The sequence below is a fragment of the Pongo abelii genome, chromosome 6 (assembly GCF_028885655.2).
Source record: "Pongo abelii isolate AG06213 chromosome 6, NHGRI_mPonAbe1-v2.0_pri, whole genome shotgun sequence".
Taxonomy (NCBI): domain Eukaryota; kingdom Metazoa; phylum Chordata; class Mammalia; order Primates; family Hominidae; genus Pongo; species Pongo abelii.
This window is the reverse complement of record NC_071991.2, coordinates 126,170,469-126,198,390: the sequence shown is the minus strand read 5'-3', so window position 1 is coordinate 126,198,390 and position 27,922 is coordinate 126,170,469. Positions and strand designations below refer to the sequence as shown.

The following is a 27,922-nucleotide window of genomic DNA, read 5'->3' as shown; positions in this document are numbered from 1 at the left end:
GAGTGGGGGACTTTCCCAGCCTCGTGGCCACGCTGGGCACAGCAGGGCGAGGACCGGGGTGCTGCTTCTCCAGCAGCAGGAGGAGCGTCCCTGGGGGTGAGGGTGGCTCCGCTGGCTGGCCCAGGGGGTGTGCCCCAGCGGAGCAAGCGGGAGGGGTGGGGGCGGAGGGGAGGGGGGAGGGGGGCGGAGGGGAAGCGGGAAGTAGGGGCAGAGGACTAGAGTGGGCCTGGGGCCCCGTGGACCCAGTCCCCAGGGCCTGAAAGTGCACTGGCTGTGTCCACAGAGAAAACTGGCAAGACCTCCCCTCCCCCTACCTCCATCCTCCCCCTACCCCGTAGCTGTCGGGCCTGGGGCTGGGGCTGAGGGGCTCCAAGAGTCTAGGGAGTCACTGGGAAATCACCCCTTTTTATCTGGAAGCCCTACTTGGGGGTTTTCCCCCTGTACCGTGGTCTTCCCCCACCCTGCCTCTCGGAGGAAGCCGAAAGAAACTTCTTCCTGGGCACCTGCTGCCCCAGAGCTTCAGCCTGTCTGGACCAGGCAAGCAGCAGGGCCTGGGGTGTGGGCAGCTCACCAGGAGGGGTGGGATTTAGGATCAGGCCCAATGCAGCAAAACCTTTGTCCTCTCCCTGAGCTGGGTGTGGGTTTGCAAGGAGACATGTGACCCAGAACAACCCTGGAGGCAGCAGGGCGCCTGCTGTCTGGCCACTCTTACTAGGACTGCTGTGGCACTTCTTCCCCTAGTGGGTCCCTGGTACCCAAGCCTTGCAGCTCCTGGAGTGAGGGGACTGTCGCCTGGGACTTCACTGGGACCCTGGGGTTGACTGTGAGATTTTACCAGCACATCGGGAGCCCTTGTGCATCCCCTCCTCATATTCCAGGTCTGGGGCTCCCCCAACAAGTTTATCTCCTTTTCCCCTAGAGCCCTTCCAGGCCTCCCCATTGATCCACCTCCTCCCCAAAGCTCTCCCAGGTTAGTCCAGCCACACTCAGCTTCCCACATTTTAGTGCTCATGCGCCCACAGCTGACACAGCCCAACAGGCACTTGCCTTCTTCCCTCAGCCTGCTTCACACAGTGTGGGGCTCTGCCTTCCTCAGCCAGGACAGGGCATATCATCTCTCATTTGCCTGGTACCCAGCACAGCTAGGCTAGTGCCCCTCAGAGCAGGTACGTGCCGTAGACTGCGCACTGGGCCCTGGTTCCTCCTGCCCCCATGCTGGGCTGGCAGGCAGGGGCCAGGCTGGGCATGCGGCGGTGGCAGCCCCCCACAGAGGCTGCCCAGGGAGCTGGGGCCCAGCCTCTCTTGGGCCACAAGCCCTTCCTGCCCTCAGCCTTGCTACCTCTGGCCCCCAGGTGTCTCATCAGAGATCAACGTGAACGCCCTGAACGCCTGCTCGGGGACCTTGTCTGTCACCATTGATGGCCCCTCCAAGGTGCAGCTGGACTGTCGGGAGTGTCCTGAGGGCCACGTGGTCACTTACACTCCCATGGCCCCTGGCAACTACCTCATTGCCATCAAGTACGGTGGCCCCCAGCACATCGTGGGCAGCCCCTTCAAGGCCAAGGTCACTGGTGAGTGCCGGTTTCGGGGAGGTCCACCCAGCCTGCAGCCCAGCCCAGCCCGGAGGGCTCCGGTGGCCACGCACATCCAGGCCATAGTCTGCCCCCAGACATCACGGTCAGTTTACCAGGGCTAGAGGTGGGCCTGGCTCTACACAGTACACATTCTGTGGAGTCTGGCATGATTGTGTAAAATTCTCATTCTTCCTCTCCATCGTGGCCCCTCACTCCTTCAGCTCTGGCCTGTGCTGGCTCATCAGGCTCTAGCATCACTTTCTTCGCTCCTGGCTTCCCTTATTCCTCAGCTCCAGGAAGACACAGCCAGTATTGAGCAAGCTCCCCTCTTGAGGCTGTCTGTAGGATGAGTCGGGTGGGTGTTCCTTTGCAAAGTGACTCTTACCCTGTGAGTTAGCCTGAGTTCCCAGACAAAGCCTGCAAGGATGAGGGACCTGCGCAGCATCTGAGGCCCCAGCCCTAGGGTGGAGCACCAATTGGAGCTGGCAGCTCAGGGCCCTGGCTGGGAATGGGGCTGTGCTCCTAGAGTGGCCCTTGGAGGAATTTGGCGGGGAGCCTCAAATGCAGGCAGTGAGTCCCACAGGGTGGCAGTGCTGGCCGAGGGTCCCCTGCCTGGGGAAGAACAGGGAGCCCTTCTGACCAGGTTTGTGCCCCTTCCACCCGCCCCTCAGGTCCGAGGCTGTCCAGAGGCCACAGCCTTCACGAAACATCCACGGTTCTGGTGGAGACTGTGACCAAGTCCTCCTCAAGCCGGGGCTCCGGCTACAGCTCCATCCCCAAGTTCTCCTCGGATGCCAGCAAGGTGGTGACTCGGGGCCCTGGGCTGTCCCAGGCCTTCGTGGGCCAGAAGAACTCCTTCACCGTGGACTGCAGCAAAGCAGGCAGGTGGCGGGGGGAGGGCGTCTCCCGGGGTGCGAGCAAGAAGCCGTTGGGGAGCAGGGTGTGGGTCACAGTAGGGGACTCTCTGGTGTGAGCCTGTCCCTCTGCCTCCCTCTCCAGGCACCAACATGATGATGGTGGGCGTGCACGGCCCCAAGACCCCCTGTGAGGAGGTGTACGTGAAGCACATGGGGAACCGGGTGTACAATGTCACCTACACTGTCAAGGAGAAAGGGGACTACATCCTCATCGTCAAGTGGGGTGACGAAAGTGTCCCTGGAAGCCCCTTCAAAGTCAAGGTCCCTTGAGTCCCAAAAGTGCCTCCCCAGCCTCAGCCCCCACCTCCAGCCAAACACACATTTTACACACACACACACACACACAAATGTGCCACACCCAGACACACGCACAGAATCAGACACTACAAACACCTGCCTTGGGGGGTGAAGTGAAGGCCCAGCCTCCCTACCCCACTGCGCCCGGGGTCGGAGGACCTTGTCTGTGTCAGGACAGTGTCCCTCCCAGGGAATGTGACATGAGGGCCGACTGGGGCCAGGCTCAGGGGCAGAGGCTAAGACACGAGGGACTGGAAGGGGACTGTGGGGCCAGGGAAGCCCTGTGTGTCCTCCCAGTGTGGTTTAGAGCTGCTCACCCTGATTCTCTCTGATTCTTTCTGTAAAATGGGGATGGAGGTGCCCCCATTCTTCATAAGGGAAGTAATAATTGCTCATACCTCTGTGCCAGGCACCATGCATTACTAACCCTTACAAACACTCCATGAGGCAGGTGCTGTTAGAGCTCCAGTCACAGCTCAGAAAAATCAGCCATCAAAAGTGAAGTGACCAGCCAGAGGCCCCAGAGCAGAAAGCATGAGCTCCAGGACGTGCCCTGGCAACCCTGCCAGAATCTGTGCTCTGAACCGTCCCTGCTCCCAGGAGGACTTGCCTTCCAGAGGCACCCGGTCAACGAAAGCCACCTTCCTTAAACCTGCCAGGAATAGCGCTGCCGCTTCCTTGTTCCTCTTCTGGCTGGCTGGCCGGCCCTGGCTTTCCTCTGTGACCCCAGCTCCAGGCACTGAGGCCAGGTCTTAGCGTGGCATTGCAGCCTCCCTGCCCCCTGTGGCAAAAGCTCAGGCCCACCAGGGGCCCAGACTCTGGGGCAGAGAAGCCGCCCTCTCCTTACTGAAGCTTTAAGCTCGGTGGAGAGTGGGCTGGGGAGACCTCAGTCCCTGCCTGGGCTAGGGGGAGGGGTGGCTTCCGACTTCTGGTGTTTATGGCAGGGAGGGAGAGCTTTGGAAGGGTTCACAGCTCCGCCCTCAATGTCCCTTTTTTGCCTGTGAGCTTCGCCTGTGAGACCCAACCCTCTGCTTCCCAGCTGCAAGGAGGAGTTTCCCAGCCTTGTGGGCCCACAGGGAAGGCTGTCCTCACTTCCTCCCTTTGGCCCCCTCCGCCTGCTGAGCCCAGGGCCCAGCCCTGCTCCCTACACAGGCTCACCCCACAGCCAGGCCTGAGCTCAGGAGTGGGAAATGGGGCTGAGACCACCCAGTGAAGGGCGGCCGTGGCATTTGGGGCCAAGCCTGGGACTGCTGGGGTGGGTAGGGGTGTTCAGTGGAGTCCAGGAAAGAAACTTATAGGTGGAGAGAGGAATACACTGGTCGCGTCCATCATTTCAGAGATCAGGAGTTCTTATTGTTATTATTTGTTATTTACTGAGCATTTACCGTCTGTCTACTGACTCTAAATTGTTTACTTATATAATCTCACTTAATGCTCACTGCAAGTCTATAAAGTAGATGTGGTGATCCCCAGTTTACAGATAGGGAAATTGAGGCACAGAGAAGTTAGTGGTCTAAGGCCACGTGGAATTGGCTGAGCAGGGATTTAAACCCAGCTCAGTCTGCTTCTTCTGTAAACTTGTGTGAGAGAGGAAAAATCGATCTGGAAACCCCAGGGCGATGGAGTAACCTAAAGGGGCAGGGAGACTGTCCAGGAGCCCGAGAGGGGTGGACTTGGGTTTATTTTCTTTTCAAGGTCTCCTTCTGGATCTTAAGCGGAGATAGGGCCTGCACCCCCGTTGGGCTTCCTGCGAGCTGGAGCTGCTCTCCGTGGTCAGGACCGGCCGGGCCCGGGCGAGTGGAGGCGTCCATGGGAAAAGGCGCGCGCGGTGGGGGGTTTGAGCCCTCCCTGAACAAAGCCTGGGTGGGAGCGGCCTGTGTGTCCCCACCCCGCCTCCCCCAGCGCCTGCTGAGCCGCGACGACAGACGGCGAGCGAGGCGGAGCTAGCATGGCCGGGGCCGGGGCTGCTGCGCTGTCCCTTCTGCAGCTCGGGGGCCTGGCGCTGGCGGCGGGCCTGGGCGCGGAAGGTGAGTCCAGGCGCGGGAGACTTGGGGTTCGGCCAGGTGCGCCCCCTCCCTCCTATCAGCCTGGCCTGAGGGGGCCAAGCAGGGCCGGGGGCTGCTTCTCTTAGCCCTGCCTGAGGTTCGCGCGCCAGCCCCGTCCTCCCCGTCGGGGGAGCGAGCAGGGTGCGGAAGACCGTGGCCAAAGCAGGGAGTTCAGGAGAGGGGGGCGGTTCCTGCAGCCGGAGGCGGGAGAGAGTGCGGCTGCCCTGGCATCTGGGAGTCTGAAGTTAATTATTTGTCTTGACGAAGGAGGGGGAGAAAAGGGGCCCGCTGTGGAAGCTGACTTTGCATCTGTGTCTGGCTCTCCCCGGAGCGGGACAGGCGGGAATGGAGGGCTCGGTGCCGGCACGGGGCCAGGGGAGGCTGAGAGGGGGAGCCCGGGACAGTTCCCTGGGGACCAGCCAAGTTTGTGCCACTCAGAGCTCTTTCTGCAAGTCTCTCCAGGCAAGGCTGGCCCTGGCTTCACCTAGGGGTCCCAGAGGATCCAGCTTCTCCCGGGCTCCCATATCCCGCCTGCCTGCTTAAGCAGAACTGGAGGAGTGGCCTGGGAGGAGGGGCCCTGGGCAGCAGGATGAGGCCCCACGGGAGTCTAGATTGGGTAGAAGGTTTCAGATGCTGAGACGCCCATCGTGGCCGCCCTCTGTGTGCTTGGGAAGGACTGAGACCGAGTGCCATTCCGGGTGACAGGATGTCCAGTACAGGGACGGAAATGGGAAAGGGCACCTGGGGTTTGAGGGCCAGTATCCGCCCAGGGTGCGGGGTCTGAGTTAGAATCCCTGATATGAGTGGGCAGTAGCTGGGCTGGAAAGGTGGGTGGTGCTTGTGATCCATCTCAGCGGGACTTGCTCCTGGGAGACTTCAGCTGTGTGATTCAGAAAGGTCGAGTGGAGAGAAGGGGCACAGATGTAGGCAGGGATGCTTTGTCTTCAGCTTTCTGAATGGAGACGGTGGAGAGAGGAGAAGGAGGGAATGTATTAGGGGACAACTCAGGCAACAAAATAGGGGAGCTGAGCCCCACCTTTCTGGCTTAAGTAACTGGGTAAGTGGGATGGCATTAACCAAGCCAGGGAACTTGGGACAAAGCAAGTTCAATTTTAGCCTAGAATCCCCTCTGCCTTTGATGGTGACAGTGGGTGACATTGTTCCCCTGTCTCTCAGGCCTAGTGTCTGTGAGAAACCCTTTTAAGCCACTCCAGGCCTGGCCTCACTAATGAGCTACCATGGTGGGAAAGACCCAGCCCTCTCCCTCCTCCTCTCTGTTCCTGTTGCCTCCGCTCCAGACCCTCCACTTCCCTGCCCATCCCTGCCTGGAGGAGGGACCCATGTCTGCCTCTTCCCCTCCTGCCTTTACTTTCCAGGCTGCAGGAGAAGGATCAAAGTGAAAAGGTGAAAGTGGCCGTCCCCAACCCCAGGCCAGAGCTCAGAGGTGCCCTGTCCCTCTTTCCTGGACATAGTGTCTTCTAGAAGTAGGGACAGGCTGTCTTCACTGGATCTGGTGTGTTCAAAGTTAGCAGGGGCCTTGCCAGCACCTTTCTCAAACCCTTCAGGAAATGCAGCCAAGTCCCACTTTTGGAGCCCACCCCACCCAGTGTGGGAGACCCCAGGAACCCCTGTCACAAGCCTGGAAAACCATGCTCAGGGTTGGGGGCGGGAGCAGGGGGAGCAGTTGTCCTTCCCTGAGCACATTCTCCAAAAGTGGTGGCCTTTCTGACAGGTGCAGAGAGTCAGGGGATGGGGGCTGCTCGTGTTCTCCCTAAAAAGACTCTCAGCCAGACCCCAGGCCCCTGAAAGCAGCCCCGCCTGGCACATGTCTGTGGCCTTCCCCTGCGTTTCAGCCTGTGCTGGCTTCCGGGCCCTCCTAGCATGACATGTCGGCTTCCCAGCCATCCCTGGCCAAGCCCCTGGCCCAAGAGAGGCGGGATGATCCTGACATGCTCACCATGACTGGGGACGTCAGCCAGGGCAGGCTGCAGGGAAGCCCTGCTCTAGAGATGCTCTGTGTCCCCTGGTGGGTTGGGAGCCCTGTGGCTCACCCAGACAAGCGGGGAAAGCTGGTCTGGGCCACATCTGTCCACTCAGAACTTCCTCCCCTTATTCCAGGCCCTCACCCCCAGCTTTCACTCCCCAGCCCTCACAGACCACATCGCCTTCCCTGGATGGTGGGTGGGCAAGTGGACAGGGTGGGGTGCACAGGATGACCCCCTTCCCCTGTGGGTCAGAAGACAGAACCCAGGAAATGTGGCCAGGCCAGCCCCTCACCCTCAGGCCCACATGGGATTCTTGTGCCCTTCAGGTGGGGCTGTCCCCAGGGATCCCCCTGGGCAGCAGACACCTGCCCACTCCTCAGCCCTTGCTGGGAACTCCCAGGAGCAGTGGCACTCCCTGCGAGAGTGGCTGGGGCGACTGGAGGCTGCAGTGGTGGAGCTCAGAGAACAGGTACCATGGAGACAGGGCTGGTTTGCATCGGGTAGGGAGGGCTTCTCGTAGTGGGAAGGAGAGAAGGAGTTAGGCTTGGAGGGGGGAAACTAAAATAGAGCTCTTATCTGGACAATTCTTTCCTTCCTTCTCTTTCTTTCTTTCTTTCTTTCTTTCTTTCTTTCTCTTTCTTTCTTTCTTTCTTTCTTTCTTTCTTTCTTTCTTTCTTTCTTTCCTTTCTTTCTTTCTTTCTTTCTTTCTTTCTTTCTTTCTTTCTTTCTTTCTTTCTTTCTTTCTTTCTTTCTTTCTTTCTTTCTTTCTTTCTTTCTTTCTTTCTTTCTTCTTTCTTCCTTCCTTCCTTCCTTCCTTCCCTCCTCTTTCTCTCTCTCTTTCTTTTTCTTTCTTTCTTTTTTTTTTTTGAGATAGAGTCACCATGTGTCACCCAGGCTGGAGTGCGGTGGCACAATCTCAGCTCCCTGCAAACTCTGCCTCCTGGGTTCAAGTGATTCTTGTGCTTCAGCCTCCTGAGTAGTTGGGACTACAAGTGTGCACCACTATGCCCAGCTAATTTTTGTATTTTTAGTAGAGATAGGATTTCGCCATGTTGGCCAGGCTGGTCTCAAACTCCTGACCTTAGGTGATCTGCCCACCTCAGCCTCCCCAAGTGCTGGGATTACAGGCATGAGCCACCGCGCCCGGCCAGAACAATTCTTAACATTGATTCTTTCATGCAAATGAAGAACCTCCAGGCTATTTGTTTTGTCAGTTCGTGTTTCGTACTGTTCCGTGCATTTGGGGAATGTTATGGAATGCATTCTATATAAGGCATCATCAAGAAATATTTTGGATGGGTAAAGATGTCTTTAATTCTTGGAGCAAGGGTTGGGTCCCCATTTTGTCCAAAGGAGAGATTGGGGCCCGTGCCCCCCTGAGAACGGTGATCATTTGAGCTGGATGCTGACTGAGAGGGACCTATCTCTGCTCTGGAATTGGCAAACTTCTTTCTCATCCTGCCTCATTTTCACACCCCTCATCTCTGCTGGAGATGGTGGGGGAAGCTGAGCCAGTGCCTGCTATTTCATCTCCTTCCTCCAGAATAAGGACCTGCAGACGAGGGTGAGGCGGCTGGAGTCCTGTGAGTGCCGCCCTGCGTCTCCCCAGTGCTGGGGGCTGGGGCGCGCCTGGCCCGAGGGGGCACGCTGGGAGCCTGACGCCTGCACAGCCTGCGTCTGCCAGGATGGGGCTGCTCACTGTGGCCCCCAAGCACACCTGCCCCATTGCAGGGGTAAGTGCCACCCTATCCGCCCACCGGGGCCACCTAAAGACCTGCAGATGGCATGGGGTGTTTGAGTGACACTGCTGTCTCCTCAGGCTGCAGCCAGAATGGCCAGACCTACGGCAACGGGGAGACCTTCTCCCCAGATGCCTGCACCACCTGCCACTGTCTGGTGAGCTCCCAGGACCCACCTGGATATCCCTCACCTGTCTGCCTCTCTTCAGCTACCTGTCACTGCCGCATGACACTCGAGATGTCGCATAATGGGCTCTGCCTGCCACTCCCACACCTTGCCACGGTGGCTTTCAGTTGATTCTGAGTAGGAAAAGGAGCTCGATGCCCACGAACACTGGGGGGCCCCCAAGCCACTCAATTCAGACCTGGCCAACAGTGGCATGGAGGCAGAGAATGTATTAGGTTGGTGCAAAAGTAATTGCGGTTTTTGACATGACTTTCAATGGCAAAAATCACAATTACTTTTGCACCAACTTAACAGTTGCTTGTCCTCCTATATCACCTCCCACTCCTCCACTGCCCATCTTCTACCTCGGAACCCCCTGGCCTGCCTATCCTCCCTCACCAGGTGCCACATCCACCTTCCCCCAGTCTTTCCTTCTTCCTTCCTCCCTGAGAAAGTCTTCGGTCTTCTTCCTAGGATCTCCCCTCTCTGGGGAATTTGCTGGCACCTGCAACAGTTGGTTTCCCAGGGTCAAGAGCATCAGGAGACGATGGGAGTGGGGGCGGGATGTCTCTTTTCTGCCTTTACACAGAGGGTAGCCCACATCCACAGAGCCAACTCATCCTCTTGCCCCTCTGACATGTCCCAGCCTGGGCTGAGGTTTTGCTTCCAGAGGCCGTGCCTTCTGGGGTTCTGATGCCTGTGCAGCCACCTCAGTCTGCTCCCACAGGAAGGGACCATCACCTGCACCCAGAAGCCATGCCCAAGAGGACCCTGCCCTGAGCCAGGAGCATGCTGCCCACACTGTGAGCCAGGTCAGCCTCCTGCCAGCCTCAGCCCCACCTCCTGCATGCCCACAGCCACGGCCTGCCACCTGACGGTCAGCGAGTCTGGGACATGCCCAGGGGTGCCTACCCACTCACTCCTGACAGTGGCCAGGGGAGTGCAGAACCCATGCACAAGTCAGCAGGTACTGGCTCTGGCCTGGGACTGAGCCAGAGACCACGGGGAAACAGGCACAAAATCTTTTTCCTGCCCTCAGGGAGACTCCAATCTAGTTGAGAAGACAAGCTCATAGCTAAGCTACCACAAGATTGAAGACCCAATGAGCAGATTAAGAGGAGGTGTAGAAGGCAGTGCAGTGTGTATTTTGCCAGAGGAGGGCACAGGAGGCAGGGGAAGCCCGTCGAGCTGGGCAGTCTGGGGGCCTTTACAGACAATGGGTCTTTTGAGCTGGGTCTTCATGGGAAAGTGGGGTTCCACCTGAAGGAGAGGGAGTACACGTGGGTCCTCTGGGCACAAGGACAGGGTGGAGAGAGGCAGGTTGCAGGAAGTCCATGTGGGAAGGCCAGTGGGAACAGGCTGCCGTAAGCCTCGCAATTAGGACTTTCTTCTACAGGCAGTGGGGGGTATTGAAGGCTGAAGCAGCGTGTGGCGTGGTCAAGGGGGCGCTTGAGGAATATTCACCTGGTGGGGGCTAGATGCAGACAGAGGCGTCGGGGCTGTGACAGCAGTTGTCTAGGCATGGAGCCAGGGATGGCAGTGGGCTGGAGAAGGGGGGATGTTTCTAAAGGACGGGCAGGAGCCGGTGACTGGCTGGGTCCCCTGGAATAGTGGAGGCCAAGCTTGGGACACTAGGATAGCAGTGGGGCCGGGGACATGAAGAGAGCTGGGAGGAAGAGGAAGTCATGGCTATGCAGGGGGGTGTTACTGGCTCATAAGGTGATAGTGTTGCCAGATTTAGCAAATGAAAGTCTAGAATGCTTTGTTAAATCTGAATTTCAATAAACAGCATGTAAGTTTTTAGTATAGGTATATCCTATGCAATATTTGGGACATTCTTATACTAAAAATGACATCTTATTCTTCTGAAATTCAAATTTTACTGGGCATCCTATATTTTATCTGGCAGCCCCTCCGAGAGAGGAGTCTCAGTTGGTAGTAAGAAAGGTGGGACAGGGACTCAGACCAGTTGGGTCTGGAAATGCAGCCTGGGGTGTTGGCTGGAGATGAGGACTTAAAATCTTGGGGGTTGAGGATCTCAAAGAAAAGACACACAAAGAAAAGATCCCCCTGCCCCCCACACACACACACTCTTCAGGGCACGTGGTGCCTCAGGGCCACTGCTAGCCTATACGATGTCTTTGGTGAAATTTTAAAAGGCACCCTTTCCTCAAGACACTACTTCTATCTGTTGTAAAATAATGGAACCATGCTGATGATGTGCCTGTCAGACACTTTACTGCCATCTGCTGGAAAGGGGTAGTAAATATTAAAATCTCTGATGTCTGTCACGTGAATGGTGCCCCTTTAATGCGGCACCCAGTCCTTTGGGTCTCTTACTTGGGGGTCTGGGCCTGGTTTTCCAGGCTGCCCCAGGGCCACGGGGTTGGGGAAACATGGCATCCAGAGCCCTGTGTCATCTGCACCTGCCAGGTAAAGGAATCAGCCACCACGCACATCCCTGCTGCTGGGCAGACTGCTGGCCTGGCCATGCCAAGCCCAAATGTGGGGGCTAGGCAGGGCTGCTACTGCCACTGCCCAGGCGTCAGGGCTGAAGCCTGCTAGGCCTGTAGAGTAAGCCAGCTCTGGCAAAGGAGAGGGACGGAGCAGGAAGAGATGAGGAGGGAGAGCGGGAGAGAGACAAAGAGGGAGGATGGTGGGGGAAGGGAGGGCTGGCTCAGTGTCTGCCCTGCAGGCAGGGGCCGTGCAGTGCCAGGGGCCCTCGTGTTCAGAGCTCAACTGCTTGGAGAGCTGCACCCCACCTGGGGAGCGCTGCCCCGTCTGCTGGCCTGGTGACGACCTGCCCTGTCCTGCCCTGCCCCGCCATCCCTTCAACCCCAAGAGTCCAGTACCTACTTGGGGTCATGCGTTCCCTGAAGTGATGTCCACCCACCCTGCTCCCTGGTGACCCACTTGTCATCCTGCCAAACTTCCCAGGCTGTGAGTATGAGGGGCAGCTTTATGAGGAGGGGGGCACCTTCCTGTCCAGCTCCAACCCTTGTCTGCAGTGCACCTGCCTGGTGAGTCCGCCTGTCCCATCTGCCCAGGCCCTGCTCCTCCCTGGACACCTGCCCTGCCCTAGGCCCTGCCTGCCACTCCTCTAGCCCCCTCACATGCCTCCTGAGAGGTGGAGCCAGCTAGGCTCTCCCTCCATCCCTGCCCTGTGCCCCCCTCCTCCGAGGGTGCCCAACACTCGCCCACCCAGCCCTCTGCGGAAGCCAGACCTGAAGCCTCACAGCCACTGGTGCATTACAGAGGAGCCGAGTTCGCTGCATGCCCCTGAAGTGCCTGCCCAGCCCCTGCCCAGAGCCAGTCCTGAGGCCTGGGCACTGCTGCCCGACCTGCCAAGGTGAGAGCCCCTGGCCCCTCCCTGGTAGAGCCACAGGTAGGCTGTCGTGCCATTTCTTGAATTCCAGAGCCCACCTTGCTGCCCTCCAGTGAGTCTGGTCCATGGGGGAGCTGGAATGCCTCAACTCAAATTCTGCCATTGCCACCTAGTGCTTGTGTGACTCTCTTCCTCAATTTCCCCAGTGTAAGGTGCAGATAATGATATTCCATACCTCACAGTGCAGCTTAATAAATGTTTGCTTTCTACTTTGTGCTCCCCAATCATGAGACATGGGGTCAGCCCTCAGGGATGACCACTAGAGTGTGACACTGAGTCATACACTAATGAAAAGTCCTGTAACAGCCAAGGGCGGGAATAGAAGCAAGCACCAACTAGTGTGTGAATTCAGAGGAAGGAGACCGAATCCAGCCTGGGCACAGGAGGGAAAGTGTCCTGGAGGCAGCTGGTCCTCAGGTGGCCCTTAAGGATAAAGAGCAGTTAGCTTGGTGAAGGGCTGACGAAGGCAGTGAGCCTTCCAGGAAGAGGGGAGAAATCAAGCACAGGCATGGCCCTGACACACAGGGTGGGTGTGCGATGTTGGCTGGGAAGGTGTGAGAGGTGACGAGGGGCCGGAGATAGGTGGGGCACATGGGTGTGGCTATGCTCTGTCCACGGAAGACCAGAAAGGGCAGGCTAAGGAGCTGAGGCCTCACTCTGCCTGGGGCACTGGAAGCCACTGGGGAATCTAGGCAGAGATCTGACCCCATCTAGTCTTGGCTCAGGAGAGAGCCCTCAGAGGGCATGTGGACGAGGAGGGCAGGCAGGCTGAGGCTGGAGTCCAGGCCAGCTCCCACCAGGCCTCCCTCTTCTCAACCCCTCAACCCTAGGCTGCACAGAAGGTGGCTCTCACTGGGAACATGGCCAAGAGTGGACAACACCTGGGGACCCCTGCCGAATCTGCCGGTGCCTGGTGAGTCCTGAGGCTGCTCCTGGTCTGTCCCCCTCCCTGCCCTCAGGCCCACTGCATTCATTCGCTCATTCCATGGAATACTTCGCAGAGGTGTTGAGAGGGGACCCAGTGGAGAAGACCTAGGCGCTGTCTGCTGGGGGCGGTGCAGGTGGGGGCTGGGCAGAGCTCATCTGCGTGCCCAGCTCTGAGCCCAAGAGGTGCTTAGCCCGGGTTAGTGAATGAATTCAAGGAGCTCACAGGCTAGAGAAGGAGACCGGGCAGGATATGGCGAGTGGCAAAAGCTCCAGAGTGGGGGAATCACAGTTTGACCTGAGGCATCTAAAACTATGCTGTCCAATTCACAGCCACTACTACATGTGGCACTTGACATGTGGCCAGGTCCAAAATGAGAAGTGCCATAAGTGTAAAATACATGCCAGATTTCAAAGACTTCCTATGAAATAGGGGAATGTAAAATAGTAATCCATTATATGTTGATTACATATTGAAATAACAGTTTGGATACATTGAACCAAATGAAATATGTTGTTAAAATTAATTTCATCTGTTTTGTTTTACTTTTAAACATTCGTGAGGCTGAGCATGGTGGCTCATGACTGTGATCCCAGCACTTTGGGAGGCAGAGGCGGGAGGATCACTTGAGCCCAAGAGTTTGAGACCAGCCTGGGCAACATAGCAAGACCTAGTCTCAAAAAATTTTTAAAAATTAACATTTGTTGGAGCACTTAAAATGACATAAGTGGCTTACATTATATTTCTACTGGGCAGCACAGATCTAGAACATCTTCATGGGAGGGGCAGTGTTTACTTAGGCCTCAAAGGGTAAGTAGGGTTTGAGCAGGGAAAAAGAGGGGAAGGTACCCCAGATATAAGGAATAGCCTGGAGGAGGTAGGGACACGTAAGCCCTGAAGGCCAGGTGGGGGCACTTGAGGAGGGCTATGTTTCATGGAGCTTCCTGACAGCCTGCTAAGGACTAAGGACTCCGTGTGAAAGCTACAGGGCACCCAACCCCACTGCAATCGTTACAGGAAAGGGTTCCCAATCCAGACCCCAAAAGAGGGTTCTTGGATCTCGTGCAAGAAAGAATTCAGGGCAAGTCCATAGAGTAAGGTGAAAGCAAGTTTGTTTTATTTTGTTTTGTTTTGTTTTGTTTTGTTTTTTGAGATGGAGTCTTGCTCTGTTGCCCAGGCTGGAGTGCAGTGGCGCGATCTTGGCTCACTGAAAGCTCTGCCTCCTGGGTTCGCGCCATTCTCCTGCCTCAGCCTCCCGAGTAGCTGGGACTACAGGTGCCCACCACCATGCCCAGCTAATTTTTTGTGTTTTTAGTAGAGATGGGGTTTCACTGGGTTAGCCGGGATGGTCTCGATCTCCTGACCTCGTGATCCGCCTGCCTCAGCCTCCCAAAGTACTGGGATTACAGGCGTGCGCCACCATGCCCAGCCAAAAGCAAGTTTATTAAGAAAGTAGAGGAATAAAAGAATGGCTACTCCGTAGACAGAGCAGCCCTGAGGGCTGCTGGTTGCCCATTTTTATGGTTATTTCTTGATGATATGCTAAACAAGGAGTGGATTATTCATGCATCCCTTTTTTAGACCATATAGGGTAACTTCCTGACATTGCCATGGCATTTGTAAACTATCATGGCCCTGGTGGGAGTATAGCAGTGAGGACGATCAGAGGTCACTCTCGTCGCCATCTTGGTTTTGGTGGGTTTTGGCCGGCTTCTTTACTGCAGCCTGTCTTATCAGCAAGGTCTTTATGACCTATATCTTGTGCTGACCTCCTATCTCATCCTGTGACTTACAATGCCTAACCATCTGGGAATGCAGCCCAGTAGGTCTCAGCCTCCTTTTTACCCAGCTCCTATTTAAGATGGAGTTGCTATGGTTCAAATGCCTCTGACATTTTCCCCCTCCCTTTTATAAGGGAACGCTTGATCCTAAGGGGTGCAGAGGGACAAAGATCCATCTTTTGTAATTTCTTCAGGCTGAATAGGGGCAATGATATTCCTGCATAACTATTAGGGTCTCTCTCTCTTGTGTTCAGGGTACAGAGGTGCTTAATCAGAAAGCATCAGTATGGCAAGGGCCATTCATAACTCTGAGTTCCGACAAAAGTTGATATCTGGAAGATTAATAAAAGTTTAATTTAAGAAAACATTGAGTAAGCTTATCCTTATTCCTACCCAAAGAGTACAACAGAAATATATTCCACAAGAGTAAAGCAAAATCAGTAAAATTATCTCAAGTAAACAAAATTAGAAGGCTTTCCATGAACTGGGCAACTGTTGGAACCAACCTGATATGGGGTTGCTAGATGATTCCAGTACATGCCCAGAATTAGAATATTGACTCCAGGTTTTTACATAACCCATCCTTTTTGTTTCTTTGAGCAGCAGCCAGAGATCTCTGGTTGGGTCACAGGAACAAGCAGTCAGTCTAAGTTGCAAAAACAAACTTAAAAACAACTGCTGAGACTAGAATTTAATAACAAGTATACCATAGTTCTTGAAATATAATATTTCTTTCTCTAGTTTCCCATTTTTACTGAAGACTAATCATGGTAACACTGACTTGCTTTATTATATTTGGCCTGATTATTTGTATCAAGTGCAGCAAGAATAATTATTTTTTATATAAGCTTTTTGAAATTGGCTTTGATGGAACTCTGTTTCATAAAGAATCTCAGATAAGTTTTTTTTTGAGCCAAGCCTTGCCATGGGTTTGTGCCCTCAAATACCTATGAGTTGAGTAAATTCCTCTCCTCTTGAGGTTCCAAGATAACTTGGGGCTCCTGGGCCTGTTAGAAAGTGACATTCTTTACTTACCACAGGTCAGAAACCCTGTACAGGGACTATGTAGGCAAGGTATGAGGCCAGTTTCCCCAAGGGGCGTTTATTGGCTCTACAAGCCAAATTTGATTCCTTACGGGAAAGTATGCCATTATGGTCAAAGCCTTGGTAAAATAGCCAGTTTCTCCAATTGCATCCTGTTACAAAAGAAAACAGATTCTTATTGCACTCATGCAAATAGCTATATTGCCATAAATTAAGAATACTCACAAATAGTTTCCAAATTCTGGATAAATTAGGTAGAGAGAAATAAATATGCTCCAATTTTGTTCACAGGAGTATACTTTACTCAATTGTCAAAAGCTGTAAATAGCTCAAAAAAAGTTTCCTTGACTGTGAAAAACAAAACAAAGGATCAGCAACGTTTTGAGCAAAAAGTCAAATAGATTATGTCAGAGTCCATGCAGTTAACTTCTGTTTGATACTCATGAACATTTCAGCTCTCTGAGTTCTGAAAGTTTTTTCTTCTATTCTGATGTCACAATCTCCAAAGTTATCAGAAAACCTGCATTTAAGTGCACCAGTTGAAGTCCTATAGTTGGTTATAAAACCACCCTTTAAAGAGGGTTAAAACAAGATAACAATTGTTTGGGGATGGCAAAAAGTTTTAGGACAGTCACTATTAAAGCCACAATTGATAAGGAAATTTGGTTACTCTTGTGGCATATAATAATTTCACATAACAATTATAATTATTAATAACATACACTAAGTCATATCAGCATTATAGGAGTTTCTTATAATTTTGGATCACATACCAGTAACACATTTATACAAATACAGCCCAAAGAAAAACCAAATACCATTTCATATTTGACAATACTTCCTATATGACTTTTATACCAAATAAGCCAAATGTCACTGTTGCATGGGTGCATTATTGATGTCAAACCCAATTCTTAATAAAACGTTATAGACAAATATATTTCTTAATCAGTTTGACTATAAGGTAAGATTTTCATAAATGTTTTATAACTCTTTACAAATTTTTGTTAAAGAGCAGATTACAAGCAGGTTTTGTGTGTTGCACTTTTATTCCAATGCTCAATTTACAGAAAAACTGAATAATACCCCTTTAACTTTGACCAATATGTTCACACACAATTTCTTTTACAAGATTAATTTTTCACAAACCTTCCACAACTTGCTCAAACCTTCAGCTTTATTCTGTCTAACTTAAAACAATCCTTTAACTCTCTAAACTTAGGCTAGAAACCCACATTCCCATGACTTTTTATAATCTTTTACCAAAAGTACATTCTACTTTTCTTACATGCCTTGCATGTAGAACTGTTTTTTCAGTAGTCTCAATTACATGTTACAATGTTAATCCTTAGCAACTTTTACTTTTGGTGAAAACCTTGGTAAGTTCAGGATTTTAACTATGTACTAGGTGTGGAGCCTAGCCTAGGACACACCAGGCAGAAGTGCAAAATAAGGTCTGACATTTTCCAGCACAGCTAGGGGGTGTGGCAAACTCCACATGTCCCAGGCCTTACCTAACTGTAAAGCAGGCAAGTTGTATAGTTAAGAGTCATAGTGGGGCTGGGTGCTGTGGCTTACACCTGTAATCCCTGCACTTTGGGAGGCCAAGGTGGGCAGATCACTTGAGGTCAGTGGTTTGAGACCAGCCTGGGCAACATGGTGAAACCCCATCTCTACTAAAAATACAAAAATTAGCTGGGCATGCTGGTGCGTACCTATACTTCCACCTACTCAGGAAGCTGAGGCAGGAGACTGGCTTGAACCCAGGAGGTGGAGGTTGCAGTGAGCTGAGATCCCACCATTGCATTCCAGCCTGGGTGACAGAGTGAGACTGTCTCAAAAAAAAAAAAAAAAAAACAGAAAGATAAAAAAGAGTCATAGTGACATTTTATGAAACATTTAGGAGGCCTAACAACCTTTACATTGTACAACATTTCTTGCATAAATTCCCTTTCACGAATTCTTTCATGACTTACACAGACAATCTACAATATGCTTGGGACTTTCTGACTTGTCCTAAACATTCCTCTTTTTAAACAACCAGTCATTTTACTTTAGGACAAGAGTTTACCACACAAGATCCTTTCTTATATAAAATCTCTTTGCTTTATAACCTTCTTTGCATAGCTAGGAGACATGGCTAATTCCACATGTCCCCGGGCCTTATCTAGAATCTAAAGCTCCAAAATAAATTGGATAATTTTCAAAAGTCAAAGAAGCAGGTTATGACCTTAAAGCATTTAGCAAACCTAATATCTGACCTGCATAATTTAGACCAAATGTTTACATATTTGAAGATATTTTTATTTTATCAGTAATCTTTAAAACTGTCCTTATTTCCCAAAGATTACTTAAGTCACATGAACTAAAAGGCGTTAGACTTTTTACTTTTCTGACAAAATATTTAAGCTCTTATTATTATTAAACCAATTAGTTAAAGCTCTTTTCTGTATAAACATCACACACGCAACACATATAAATACACAGATGAAAGAAGATAAAGGACTCATCCTCTAAGTTGTGAACTGAACCCTGAACCCAAGTCACCATTGTGATGGCAGAGACCAAGAGAAAGTACTGCCATGTGGTTACAAGGTCAAGTTCCCAAGGACATACAAGATAAGAGGGAAACCTTATCCAGTTATTTTTCAGGGACTTGCAGCAAAGTTTGTAACTGACACGTTTGCTGGGCTGTCTTGCAAAGCAGGCTTACAGGTGTCCTAAGCCTGTGTTCTATTCTAAGGTACCTTTCTTTACTACAGAACAACACAGAAAGACACACAAAGCACACCAGATTCACTATAGCTTAAGACTGGCTCACACATTCTTTTTTTCCATTAATCAAAACTTTGCAGAGGAAATAAACGGTGATTATTACCATTCACTCAACCAGCTTGCAGTGGAGGGCACAGGGGGATGCATTGCCTGAGGCAGAGTGGGAAAGGCGAAGTGCTCAGGGAGGCCAGAGAAAGAGCCACCTATTGCTCAAAAGTTTGGGTGGCTGTGTATCGGTAGTGAAGGGAATTTTTTTTTTTTTTTTTTGAGATGGAGTCTTGCTCTGTCACCAGGCTGGAGTGAAATGGCGCCATCTCAGCTCACTGCAACTTCTGCCTCCCGGTTTCCAGTGATTCTCCTGCCTCAGCCTCCCGAGTAGCTGGGACTACAGGCATGTGCCACCACACCCAGCTAATTTTTGTATTTTTAGTAGAGACGGAATTTCACCATGTTGGCCAGGATGGTCTCAATCTCTTGACCTCGTGATCCGCCCTCCTCGGCCTCCCAAAGTGCTAGGATTACAGGTGTGAGCCACCGCGCCCAGCCATGAAGGGATCTTTTTTGGCAGTCCTATTAGCTCTTAAGTTTTCCCTTTTAGGGAGGAAAAAGCTCTGCATGTCCCACGATCCTGTACTTGCCTAATCCTGTCACCCATAGCCAGCAGCAAAGAGTACAAGGCAGATTAATCCCAAGAGAATAGCAGTTAAAATCCCGTAGTGCCAAACCCATTCTTAACCGGGAGGGACTTTACCCAGAGGGGCCTCTAACCCTCTAAATATTAGAAGGGACTCTAACCCTCCTGAGTTGGGCCTCTATCCCAAGGTCCGTCAAGCATCCTTGCCTTTTATTAAGAGGGGCCTCTAACTCCCCTAAATTGGGCCTCTAACCCAATCCCATTATTTACCCAGGTATATGCACCCCACTTACCCACAGTCCACCAGTCAGTGCTGCCATCTATTTCCTTCTGGTCAGGGGGTTTCTTCAGTATTGTCCCTTCCACGGCTCACCAGAAAGATGTTACCAGACCCCACCACTTACCAAAAATTAGCCTTTGGGTCGGGGGTTTCCGCACCATCATCCCTTCAGTGGTCGCCAGAAAGATGTTACAGGAAAGGAGTCTTGATCCAGACCCCAAGAAAGGGTTCTTGGATCTTGCACAAGAAAAAATTCAGGGCGAGTCTATAAAGTGAAAGCAAGTTTATTAGGAAAGTAAAGGAGTAAAAGAATGGCTACTTCATAGACAGAGCAGCCCTGAGGGCTGCTGGTTGCCCATTTTTATGGTTATTTATTGATGATATGCTACACAAGGGGTGGATTATTCATGATGCCCACTTCTAGACCATATAGGGTAACTTCCTGACATTGCCATGGCATTTGTAAACTGTCGTGGCGCTGATGGGAGTGTGGCAGTGAGGACGACCAGAGGTCACTCTCATTGCCAGCTTGGTTTTGGTAGGTTTTGGCTGCAACCTGTTCTATCAGCAAGGTCTTTATGATCTATATTTTGTGCCGACCTCCTATATCATCCTGTGACTTAGAATGCCTAACCATCTGGGAATGCAGCCCAGTAGGTCTCAGCCTCATTTCACCTAGCCGCTATTCAAGATGGGTTTGCTTTGGTACAAACGCATCTGGCACAACCACGTCCTCCCTCTCCCTACCCATGAGAAGTCATTGGCTGCTCAGACCCTGATGGGGCTGGAGGCAGTGAGCCCAGGGATGTGGGTGTGAATTCAAGGCATGGGGACTTTTGGGGTCAGGCCATGGGGTAGTGGCAGCAGCCACCATGCTAAGTACCAGCTTCTAGAGGTAGATGCCACACCAGACCCCTTGTTTCCTTTCATCCCACAACAAGCCTACGAGAACAGGACTATTTTTTCAGGTCCACTTTTTTCAGACGAGTAAATTGAGTCACAGAGAGCTTAATTGACATGCTAGTTCATGTATCTGTATGAGTTTCCTGGGCTGCTGTAACAAAGTGCATAAGTGCATACTGGGTGTCTTGAACAACATAAATATATTCTCTCACAGTTCTGGAGGCCAGAAGTGTGAGATCTAGGTGTGGGAGGGTTGGTTCCTTCTGGAACTGTGAGGAGGAATCTGCTCCAGCCTCTGCCCTCGCTTCTGGTGATTCGCTGGCGATCTCTGGCATTCCTTGGTTTCTGCAGCACCTGAACTTCTGCCTTCTCTTTTCCATACCGTTCTCCCTGTGTGTGTATGTGTGTGTGTCTGTGTGTAAATTTCCCCTTTTTAGGATATTGCCTGGAACAGTGACTCATGCCTGTAAACCCAGCACTTTGGGAGACCAAGACAGGTGGATCACCTGAGGCCAGGAGTTTGAGACCAGCCTGGCCAACATGGTTAAACCCCATCTGTACTAAAAATATAAAAAATTAGCTGGGCATGGTGTTGTGTGCCTGTAATCCCAGCTACTAGGGAGGCTGAGGCAAGAGAATCGCTTGAACCCAGGAGGTGGAGGTTACAGTGAGCTGAGATCACACCATTGCATTCCAGCCTGGGTAACAAGAGCGAAACTCCATCTCAACCTGCAACCTGCAAACCTGCAAACCTGCAAACCTGCAACTTGTTTTATCAGCAAGTCTTTTTTATCATCTCAAAAAAAAAAAAAAAGATACTAGTTATATTGGATTAGGGACCCACCCTGCTCCAGTATGACCTCATCTTAACTAATTACATCTGCAATGACCCTGTTTCCAAATAGTGTAACAGGCTAAGGTGCTGGGGGTGAGGAGTTCAACATATGGATTTGGGGGCGGGGACACACAATTCAACCCATAAACACATCTAATAAGTGGATAGCTGGGATTCTAATGCCATTTCCACCTCTCAGTTGAGCCCTATCGGCCCCTTCCCCGTTCATTCTCCCCACCAGGAGGGTCACATCCAGTGCCGCCAGCGAGAATGTGCCAGCCTGTGTCCATACCCGGCCCGGCCCCTCCCAGGCACCTGCTGCCCTGTGTGCGATGGTGAGTCGGTGGGTAGGGCAGGGACCTGACCATGGTGGGCAACCTGGAGAAAGCTGATGGGTGGCCCTGCTTGGGGGCCCATGAAGGCCAGGAGAGGGTGGGGAGGGGCCCCTGAGGAACATCTAAGGCCCCCCCTTCCCAACAGGCTGTTTCCTAAACGGGCAGGAGCACCGCAGCGGGGAGCCTGTGGGCTCAGGGGACCCCTGCTTGCACTGCCGCTGTGCTGTGAGTGTGGCTGCCTGGCAGGGAGGGCCTGGCTCCAGAGCCTGCCTCTGGCATGCTGACCAGGCCCTGTTGGCAGAATGGGAGTGTCCAGTGTGAGCCTGTGCCCTGCCCACCAGTGCCCTGCAGACACCCAGGCAAGATCCCTGGGCAGTGCTGCCCTGTCTGCGATGGTGAGTGGGGGCCGGAGTGTCTGCGGGAGGGGCAGGCCTTGGCCGCAGAGAGGCTCTAGGTGTGGGGGATTTGCTTTTCTTGGACCTAAGCCCCTGTTACCCTGTTCCCAAAGTGAGTCCTCACCACACCTTCTCATGGCAAACTGGCACCATGCTGGGGCCTGCGCTTCTGTGGCATAGCTGTGGGGGGCGCGGGGCTGCTGTCAGGGTGCCCTGGAGGACTCGGCTGGGTCTTCTTTGTCAGGGTGGGGGTTGGACACCTCAGGGTGACGTGAAGCTTCCCCTCTGCCTCCAGCCCTATACTCCCACGCCCCTGTCATCCCATCCAGGCTGTGAGTACCAGGGACACCAGTATCAGAGCCAGGAGACCTTCAGACTCCAAGAGCGGGGCCTCTGTGTCCGCTGCTCCTGCCAGGTAGGCGGTCCCTCTGCTCACACCCAGATCTGCCTCATTCCTTCAGGGTGTCTCACCTGCTTCCCTCCTAGGCTGGCGAGGTCTCCTGTGAGGAGCAGGAGTGCCCAGTCACCCCCTGTGCCCTGCCTGCCTCTGGCCGCCAGCTCTGCCCAGGTGTGTGTGAGAGGGGGAGGAGCAGCTGCTATGGGCGCTGCCTCTGAGGGCTGCAGATGGAGGGTGCTCCTTCCCCGGACGGGGTACGGGTTGCTAAGTCCACTAGCCATTCTACAGTGTCAGTGGGGATGGCGAAGTTTGGGTCCCTGTGTCCTGGGAAGGACAGGGATGGGTGGGAGGTGTGCAGGCTGCCACGTGACAGCCCCCCTTACTACAGCCTGTGTGCTGGATGGAGAGGAGTTTGCTGAGGGAGTCCAGTGGGAGCCTGATGGTCGGCCCTGCACCGCCTGCGTCTGTCAAGATGGGGTACCCGAGTGCGGAGCTGTGCTCTGCCCCCCAGCCCCCTGCCAGCACCCCACCCAGCCCCCTGGTGAGTGCCTGGGCTGATCCTGGCTTTCTTCCCCTGCATTACTCAGCTCACCCTGACCAGCCCGCCCCACCCAGGTGCCTGCTGCCCCAGCTGTGACAGCTGCACCTACCATGGCCAAGTGTATGCCAATAGGCAGAACTTCACGGACGCAGACAGCCCTTGCCATGCCTGCCACTGTCAGGTAGCTGCCCAGCCTTGCTGCTGCCCTGCTGAGCCCCTCCTGGGCGTGCCCCCATTGCTCTCTCCCCTGCTCTCTCCCAGGATGGAACTGTGACATGCTCCTTGGTTGACTGCCCTCCCACGACCTGTGCCAGGCCCCAGAGTGGACCAGGCCAGTGTTGCCCCAGGTGCCCAGGTATGTGGGCACTCACTGTGCCTGAGGGCATCAGGGCCCCAGAGGCTGCTGTCCCACAGCCCCATGGGCCCAACAGGTACCTTAGAAAGCAATGGCCTTCTGAATTGTTTCAGTCTTGTTTCAGAGCTTAGAACTCTCTGGAACTCACAGGGTGTGGGTGGGAGGGAGAGTAGAGATTTGTTTATTCCTGCCTGTACCTACACCACCCTCCCCTCCCATGCTCCATTTCCTCTTCTAGTAACTACTGCCCCCCCACCATGCTAGAGCCCCCATCTCCCTACCCCCCAGGCAAACCCATGTATCTACCTGGATAACACAGGTTCATGAGCAGGCACTTGAGCCTGCCACGTAGGAGGCCGGGTGCTGGGATGCATGGGACACGTCCCTGCCCGCATAGAGAGTCTGTGTGAGGGCGTGTGTCAAGCACAGGTACACACGTGTGTAAGCACTCCCCTTCTTACCCTCAGAGACACACATCTGCGTGCAGGTGAATGACCCCAATGCGCACGCACACTCGTGTGTGCTCACAACGATACACATGCCTGCACACATGTGCACATGGCCACTTCCTCCTCTTTCCCCTCGAGTCAGCTTCCAAGTGGGCACTTGGGTGGCGGCTCTGGACTCCAGGGCTGGAGGGGCTGTCAGGCTTTGCCCTCATACCTGCCCCCACCGTCCACTGCCCAGACTGCATCCTGGAGGAAGAGGTGTTTGTGGACGGCGAGAGCTTCTCCCACCCCCGAGACCCCTGCCAGGAGTGCCGATGCCAGGAAGGCCATGCCCACTGCCAGCCTCGCGCCTGCCCCAGGGCCCCCTGTGCCCACCCGCTGCCTGGGATCTGCTGCCCGAACGACTGCAGCGGTGAGGTGGGCGGGTCGGGGCGGCCTTCTGGGATGGGATGGCGTGGCCCCCGGAAGGCAGCACGCCCTGGGGCAGTCGCCCTCTCCCAGGCTATAGCCGCTCCCTCCCACAGGCTGTGCCTTTGGAGGGAAAGAGTACCCCAGCGGAGCGGACTTCCCCCACCCCTCTGACCCCTGCCGTCTGTGTCGCTGTCTGGTGAGTCTGGTGGAGGCGGGACTTGCAGAGGCCAGGAGAGGCCCGCCCAGGTGGGAGGGGTGGGACCTGGTGGCACTGGGTGGGAGGGGTCTCCTCGGCCTCCCCCAACTAACCCACTGACCGGTGGTGCGTCTGTCGGTCCGCAGAGCGGCAACGTGCAGTGCCTGGCCCACCGCTGCGCGCCGCTGCCCTGTCCAGAGCCTGTCCTGCTGCCGGGAGAGTGCTGCCCGCAGTGCCCGGGTAGGGGCTGCACCCCTCGGCTGCTCCTCCCTGGGGGTCCCCTCGGAGGCCTATTCCTGGGCCCCTTTGACGCGCTCTCTCGCCGCAGCCGCCCCAGTCCCCGCCGGCTGCCCACGGCCCGGCGCGTCTCCCGCCCGCCACCAGGAGTACTTCTCCCCGCCCGGCGATCCCTGCCGCCGCTGCCTCTGCCTCGACGGCTCCGTGTCCTGCCAGCGGCTGCCCTGCCCGCCCGCGCCCTGCGCGCACCCTCGCCAGGGGCCTTGCTGCCCCTCCTGCGACGGTAATGTCCTGGCGATGCCCCTCCGGGCCACCTGCGTCCTGCCGCCCCGCCCCGCCCCGCCCCGGAGCGCCCTGCCCAGTCCCCCTCCTCCAGGCCCGCTCCGCCCACGTCGGGGATCTCGTTAGGAGTGTAGTGTCCGGTCGGCATGGCCTGGGAGCCAGCCGGCACGGCCCTCCATCCCCCACGGCCCCCAGCCCCCCACGACACTCATCCTCCGCGGACCTCAGCCTCCACGGAGCCCACGGCCTCCCCGCCCTCACGGACCCCCAGCCCCCACGACCGCCAGCCCCCACGGCCCCCACGACACCCATCCTCCACGCCCCCCAACCCCACGACCACCATGTCCCCACAGCCCTCCAGTCCCCACGGCCCCCCAGCCCCTACAGGCCCCCAGCCCCTGCCCTTCTCCCCAGGCTGCCTGTACCAGGGGAAGGAGTTTGCCAGCGGGGAGCGCTTCCTATCGCCCACTGCTGCCTGCCACCTCTGCCTTTGCTGGGAGGGCAGCGTGAGCTGCGAGCCCAAGGCATGTGCCCCTGCATTGTGCCCCTTCCCTGCCAGGGGCAACTGCTGCCCTAACTGTGATGGTGAGGGTCACGGGATAGGGAACTGCGGGGGTGGGATGGGGGGACCAGAGGGCTGGGTCAGAATAATCTTTACTGCCCTAGGGTGGATCTAAAATATTTATTACAGTAAGAAAAAGTCCCAAGGCTGGGAGCCCTGGCTCGAGCCTGTGACCCCAACAATTTGGGAGGCTGAGGCAGGAGGATTGCTTAAGCCCAGGAGTTCAAGACCAGCCTGGGCAACATAGAGAGATCTTGTCTCTACACAAAAAATTTAAAATCAGCTGGTCGCAGTGGCTCTTGTAGTTCCATCTACTGGGGAGGCTGAGGTGGGAGGATTGCCCAGGAGTTTGAGGCTACAGTGAACCGTGTTTTTGCCACTGCACTCCAGGCTGGGTGACAGAGTGAGACCTCGTCTCAAAAAAAAAAAAAAAAAAAAAAAAAAAGCCTGAGACTAAAGCCTGGATCTTCTCCTGCCTCTGTTGCTATTTGGCATGTGGTCTTGGACAAGTTACATAGCCTCTCTGGGCCTAAATTTGGCTCTTGTAAAAAGACCCAGTCCCCCAGTCCCCCTGTCTTCCCTCACTCGTGCGATCTTGGCCATTTTGGCCACTCGCCCTTACCAACTGTAATTTTATTTACTATTTGCCTTCCAATTAACTCACTTATTAATTTAAATAGATTTAGAAAGGAGTTTTGTACCATACTGTAAGTGGAAAATTAGACTTGCCAGGACCACATTACCATAAAAATGAATATAATTAAAATTATAATATTGTTAAATCCTAGTCAGATACTTTTGCCCACCAAGGCTTTGAGCCTGAAATTCACCCTCTCTTTTTTAAAAAGGGAAGGGAGCAAATGGCAGAGGTGCCAAGGGCAGGCTGCCACCACCCTGGGACCCCACCCCTTCCTGGATTCATCAGTGGGCTCGGAAGAGCGTGGGAAAGGGGCTACCTTGGGTCCGTACCACCTGAGTCAGCTGGGGCTACTCCCAGCTCTCCGGGTTGGGAAACTGGTGCCTCTGGCAGTGGCCTGCTGAGTATTTAACCCCAGGGGCAACCGATTCCTTGTGGGTGTTTTTTTACAAATTAAACAGGAAGGTTTTTTGCAAGATAAAGGGGAGAAAGTTTGCCCTTTGGCCAATCCAAAGCCCGCCCCCCCCCACGACTGCTTTGCCCCCTGGGCTTGGACTGTGACCCCCCCCCAGCCCCATGCTAGATCTTTGAGATCTTGGATGCATAAGAGGCCCAAGCTCAGAGCCTATGACCGCTGCCGTCTCATCCCTTTCTGTCCCTCCCCTCGGCCTCTGTCTCTTCTCTGAAAGGCTGTGAGTACCTGGGGGAGTCCTACCTGAGTAACCAGGAGTTCCCAGATCCCCAAGAACCCTGCAACCTGTGTACCTGCCTTGGAGGCTTCGTGACCTGCGGCCGTCGGCCCTGTGAGCCTCCGGGCTGCAGCCACCCACTCATGCCCTCTGGGCACTGCTGCCCGACCTGCCAGGGTAGAGCCACACCTGCCCTTCCTTCCCCCTGCTGGGGCTCCCAGGGATGCCTCTCCCACCGATTCCACTTTCCTCCCAGCCCTCCCACTGCCTGCCGCTCCACCATACTTTTCTCTCACTCTCCGACTCCCTCACCTTTGATAGAGGTCCCGGGCAGGGCTGTGTGTTTGTATGTCTGTGTGTGTGTCTGTGTACGTGTGTGTGTGGCCATATGTGTGTCTGTGTGTCTGTGTATCTGTGTGTGTGGCTGTGTATCTGTGTGTGTATGTGTGACTGTGTGTATATGTGTGTTTGTGTGGCTGTGTATGTGTGTGTGGCCATTTGTGTGTGTGTATGGCTGTAGCTGTGTATATGTGGGTGTATGTGTGTGTGTGTCTGTATTTGTGTCTGCGTATGTGTGTGTGTGTGTTCGTGGCTGTGCGTGTATGTGGGTGTGTGTGTATGTGTGTGTGTGGCTGTGTGTGGGTGTGTATGGGGGGGGTCTCTGTGTGTGGGTGTGTGCGTGTCTGTGTGTGTATGTGGGGATGTGTGTGTGGCTATGTGTTTGTGTGGCTGTGTGTGTCTGTGTGTATGTGTGTGTGGCTGTGTGTATGTGTATGTGTGGCTGTGTGTGTGTGTGTGTGTGTATATGTGTGTGTGTGTATGTGGTTGTGTGTGTATATGGGTATGTGTGTATGTGGGTGCGTGTATGTGTGTGGGTGCGTGTATGTGTGTGTGTGGCTGTGTGTTTATGTGTGTGTGTATGTGGGTGTGGGTGTCGCTGTATGTGTCTATGGGTATGTGTGTGTATGTGGATATATGTGTGTGTGTGTGGCTGTATGTATATGTGGGTGTAGGTGTGGTTGTGTATGTATGTGTGTGTGGCTATATGTGTGTGTGTGTGTAGGTGTGGCTGTGTGTGTATGTGTGGAGGGGGAGGGGCTGTGTGTGTATGTGACAGTGGCGGTTCTGTTGATGACAGCTCTTCTGTTGCA

General features: G+C 54.0%; 2 protein-coding genes across 2 annotated transcripts in view; both read left to right on the top strand.

Annotated features, from left to right (window-relative positions):
* The first annotated feature begins 1,393 nt into the window (after nucleotides 1–1,393).
* Nucleotides 1,394–2,940, top strand: LOC100451087 (filamin-C-like). Its single transcript, XM_009243214.4, has 3 exons — nucleotides 1,394–1,571; nucleotides 2,246–2,455; nucleotides 2,574–2,940. The coding sequence occupies exons 1-3, from the start codon at nucleotides 1,487–1,489 to the stop codon at nucleotides 2,759–2,761; spliced, it is 483 nt and encodes a 160-aa protein (XP_009241489.1). The 5' UTR covers nucleotides 1,394–1,486; the 3' UTR covers nucleotides 2,762–2,940.
* Nucleotides 2,941–3,894: 954 nt separating this feature from the next.
* KCP (kielin cysteine rich BMP regulator) overlaps nucleotides 3,895–27,922 on the top strand; it is a 35,012-nt gene continuing 10,984 nt past the window's right edge. The window contains exons 1-22 of the mRNA XM_054559806.2: nucleotides 3,895–4,815; nucleotides 7,145–7,287; nucleotides 8,362–8,551; nucleotides 8,638–8,714; nucleotides 9,451–9,535; nucleotides 11,661–11,743; nucleotides 11,979–12,072; nucleotides 12,939–13,021; nucleotides 21,527–21,620; nucleotides 21,766–21,845; nucleotides 21,922–22,015; nucleotides 22,345–22,430; nucleotides 22,502–22,583; nucleotides 22,801–22,953; nucleotides 23,028–23,134; nucleotides 23,215–23,308; nucleotides 23,996–24,169; nucleotides 24,282–24,364; nucleotides 24,511–24,604; nucleotides 24,693–24,884; nucleotides 25,298–25,468; nucleotides 26,772–26,948. Of these exons, the coding sequence (XP_054415781.1) occupies nucleotides 4,737–4,815; nucleotides 7,145–7,287; nucleotides 8,362–8,551; nucleotides 8,638–8,714; nucleotides 9,451–9,535; nucleotides 11,661–11,743; nucleotides 11,979–12,072; nucleotides 12,939–13,021; nucleotides 21,527–21,620; nucleotides 21,766–21,845; nucleotides 21,922–22,015; nucleotides 22,345–22,430; nucleotides 22,502–22,583; nucleotides 22,801–22,953; nucleotides 23,028–23,134; nucleotides 23,215–23,308; nucleotides 23,996–24,169; nucleotides 24,282–24,364; nucleotides 24,511–24,604; nucleotides 24,693–24,884; nucleotides 25,298–25,468; nucleotides 26,772–26,948 (2,515 nt within the window). The 5' untranslated portion in view covers nucleotides 3,895–4,736. The remainder of the gene's footprint in view (nucleotides 4,816–7,144; nucleotides 7,288–8,361; nucleotides 8,552–8,637; nucleotides 8,715–9,450; nucleotides 9,536–11,660; nucleotides 11,744–11,978; nucleotides 12,073–12,938; nucleotides 13,022–21,526; nucleotides 21,621–21,765; nucleotides 21,846–21,921; nucleotides 22,016–22,344; nucleotides 22,431–22,501; nucleotides 22,584–22,800; nucleotides 22,954–23,027; nucleotides 23,135–23,214; nucleotides 23,309–23,995; nucleotides 24,170–24,281; nucleotides 24,365–24,510; nucleotides 24,605–24,692; nucleotides 24,885–25,297; nucleotides 25,469–26,771; nucleotides 26,949–27,922) is intronic.

What these genes read in the sequence shown, in the direction of transcription:
- LOC100451087 (XM_009243214.4), top strand. Translation starts at nt 1,487, where the DNA reads ATGGCCCCTGGCAACTACCTCATTGCCATCAAGTACGGTGGCCCCCAG. An exon ending in CTTCAAGGCCAAGGTCACTG is followed by an intron (nt 1,572 to 2,245) that starts GTGAGTGCCGGT and finishes CCCGCCCCTCAG; the next exon opens with GTCCGAGGCTGTCCAGAGGC. An exon ending in CGTGGACTGCAGCAAAGCAG is followed by an intron (nt 2,456 to 2,573) that starts GCAGGTGGCGGG and finishes CTCCCTCTCCAG; the next exon opens with GCACCAACATGATGATGGTG.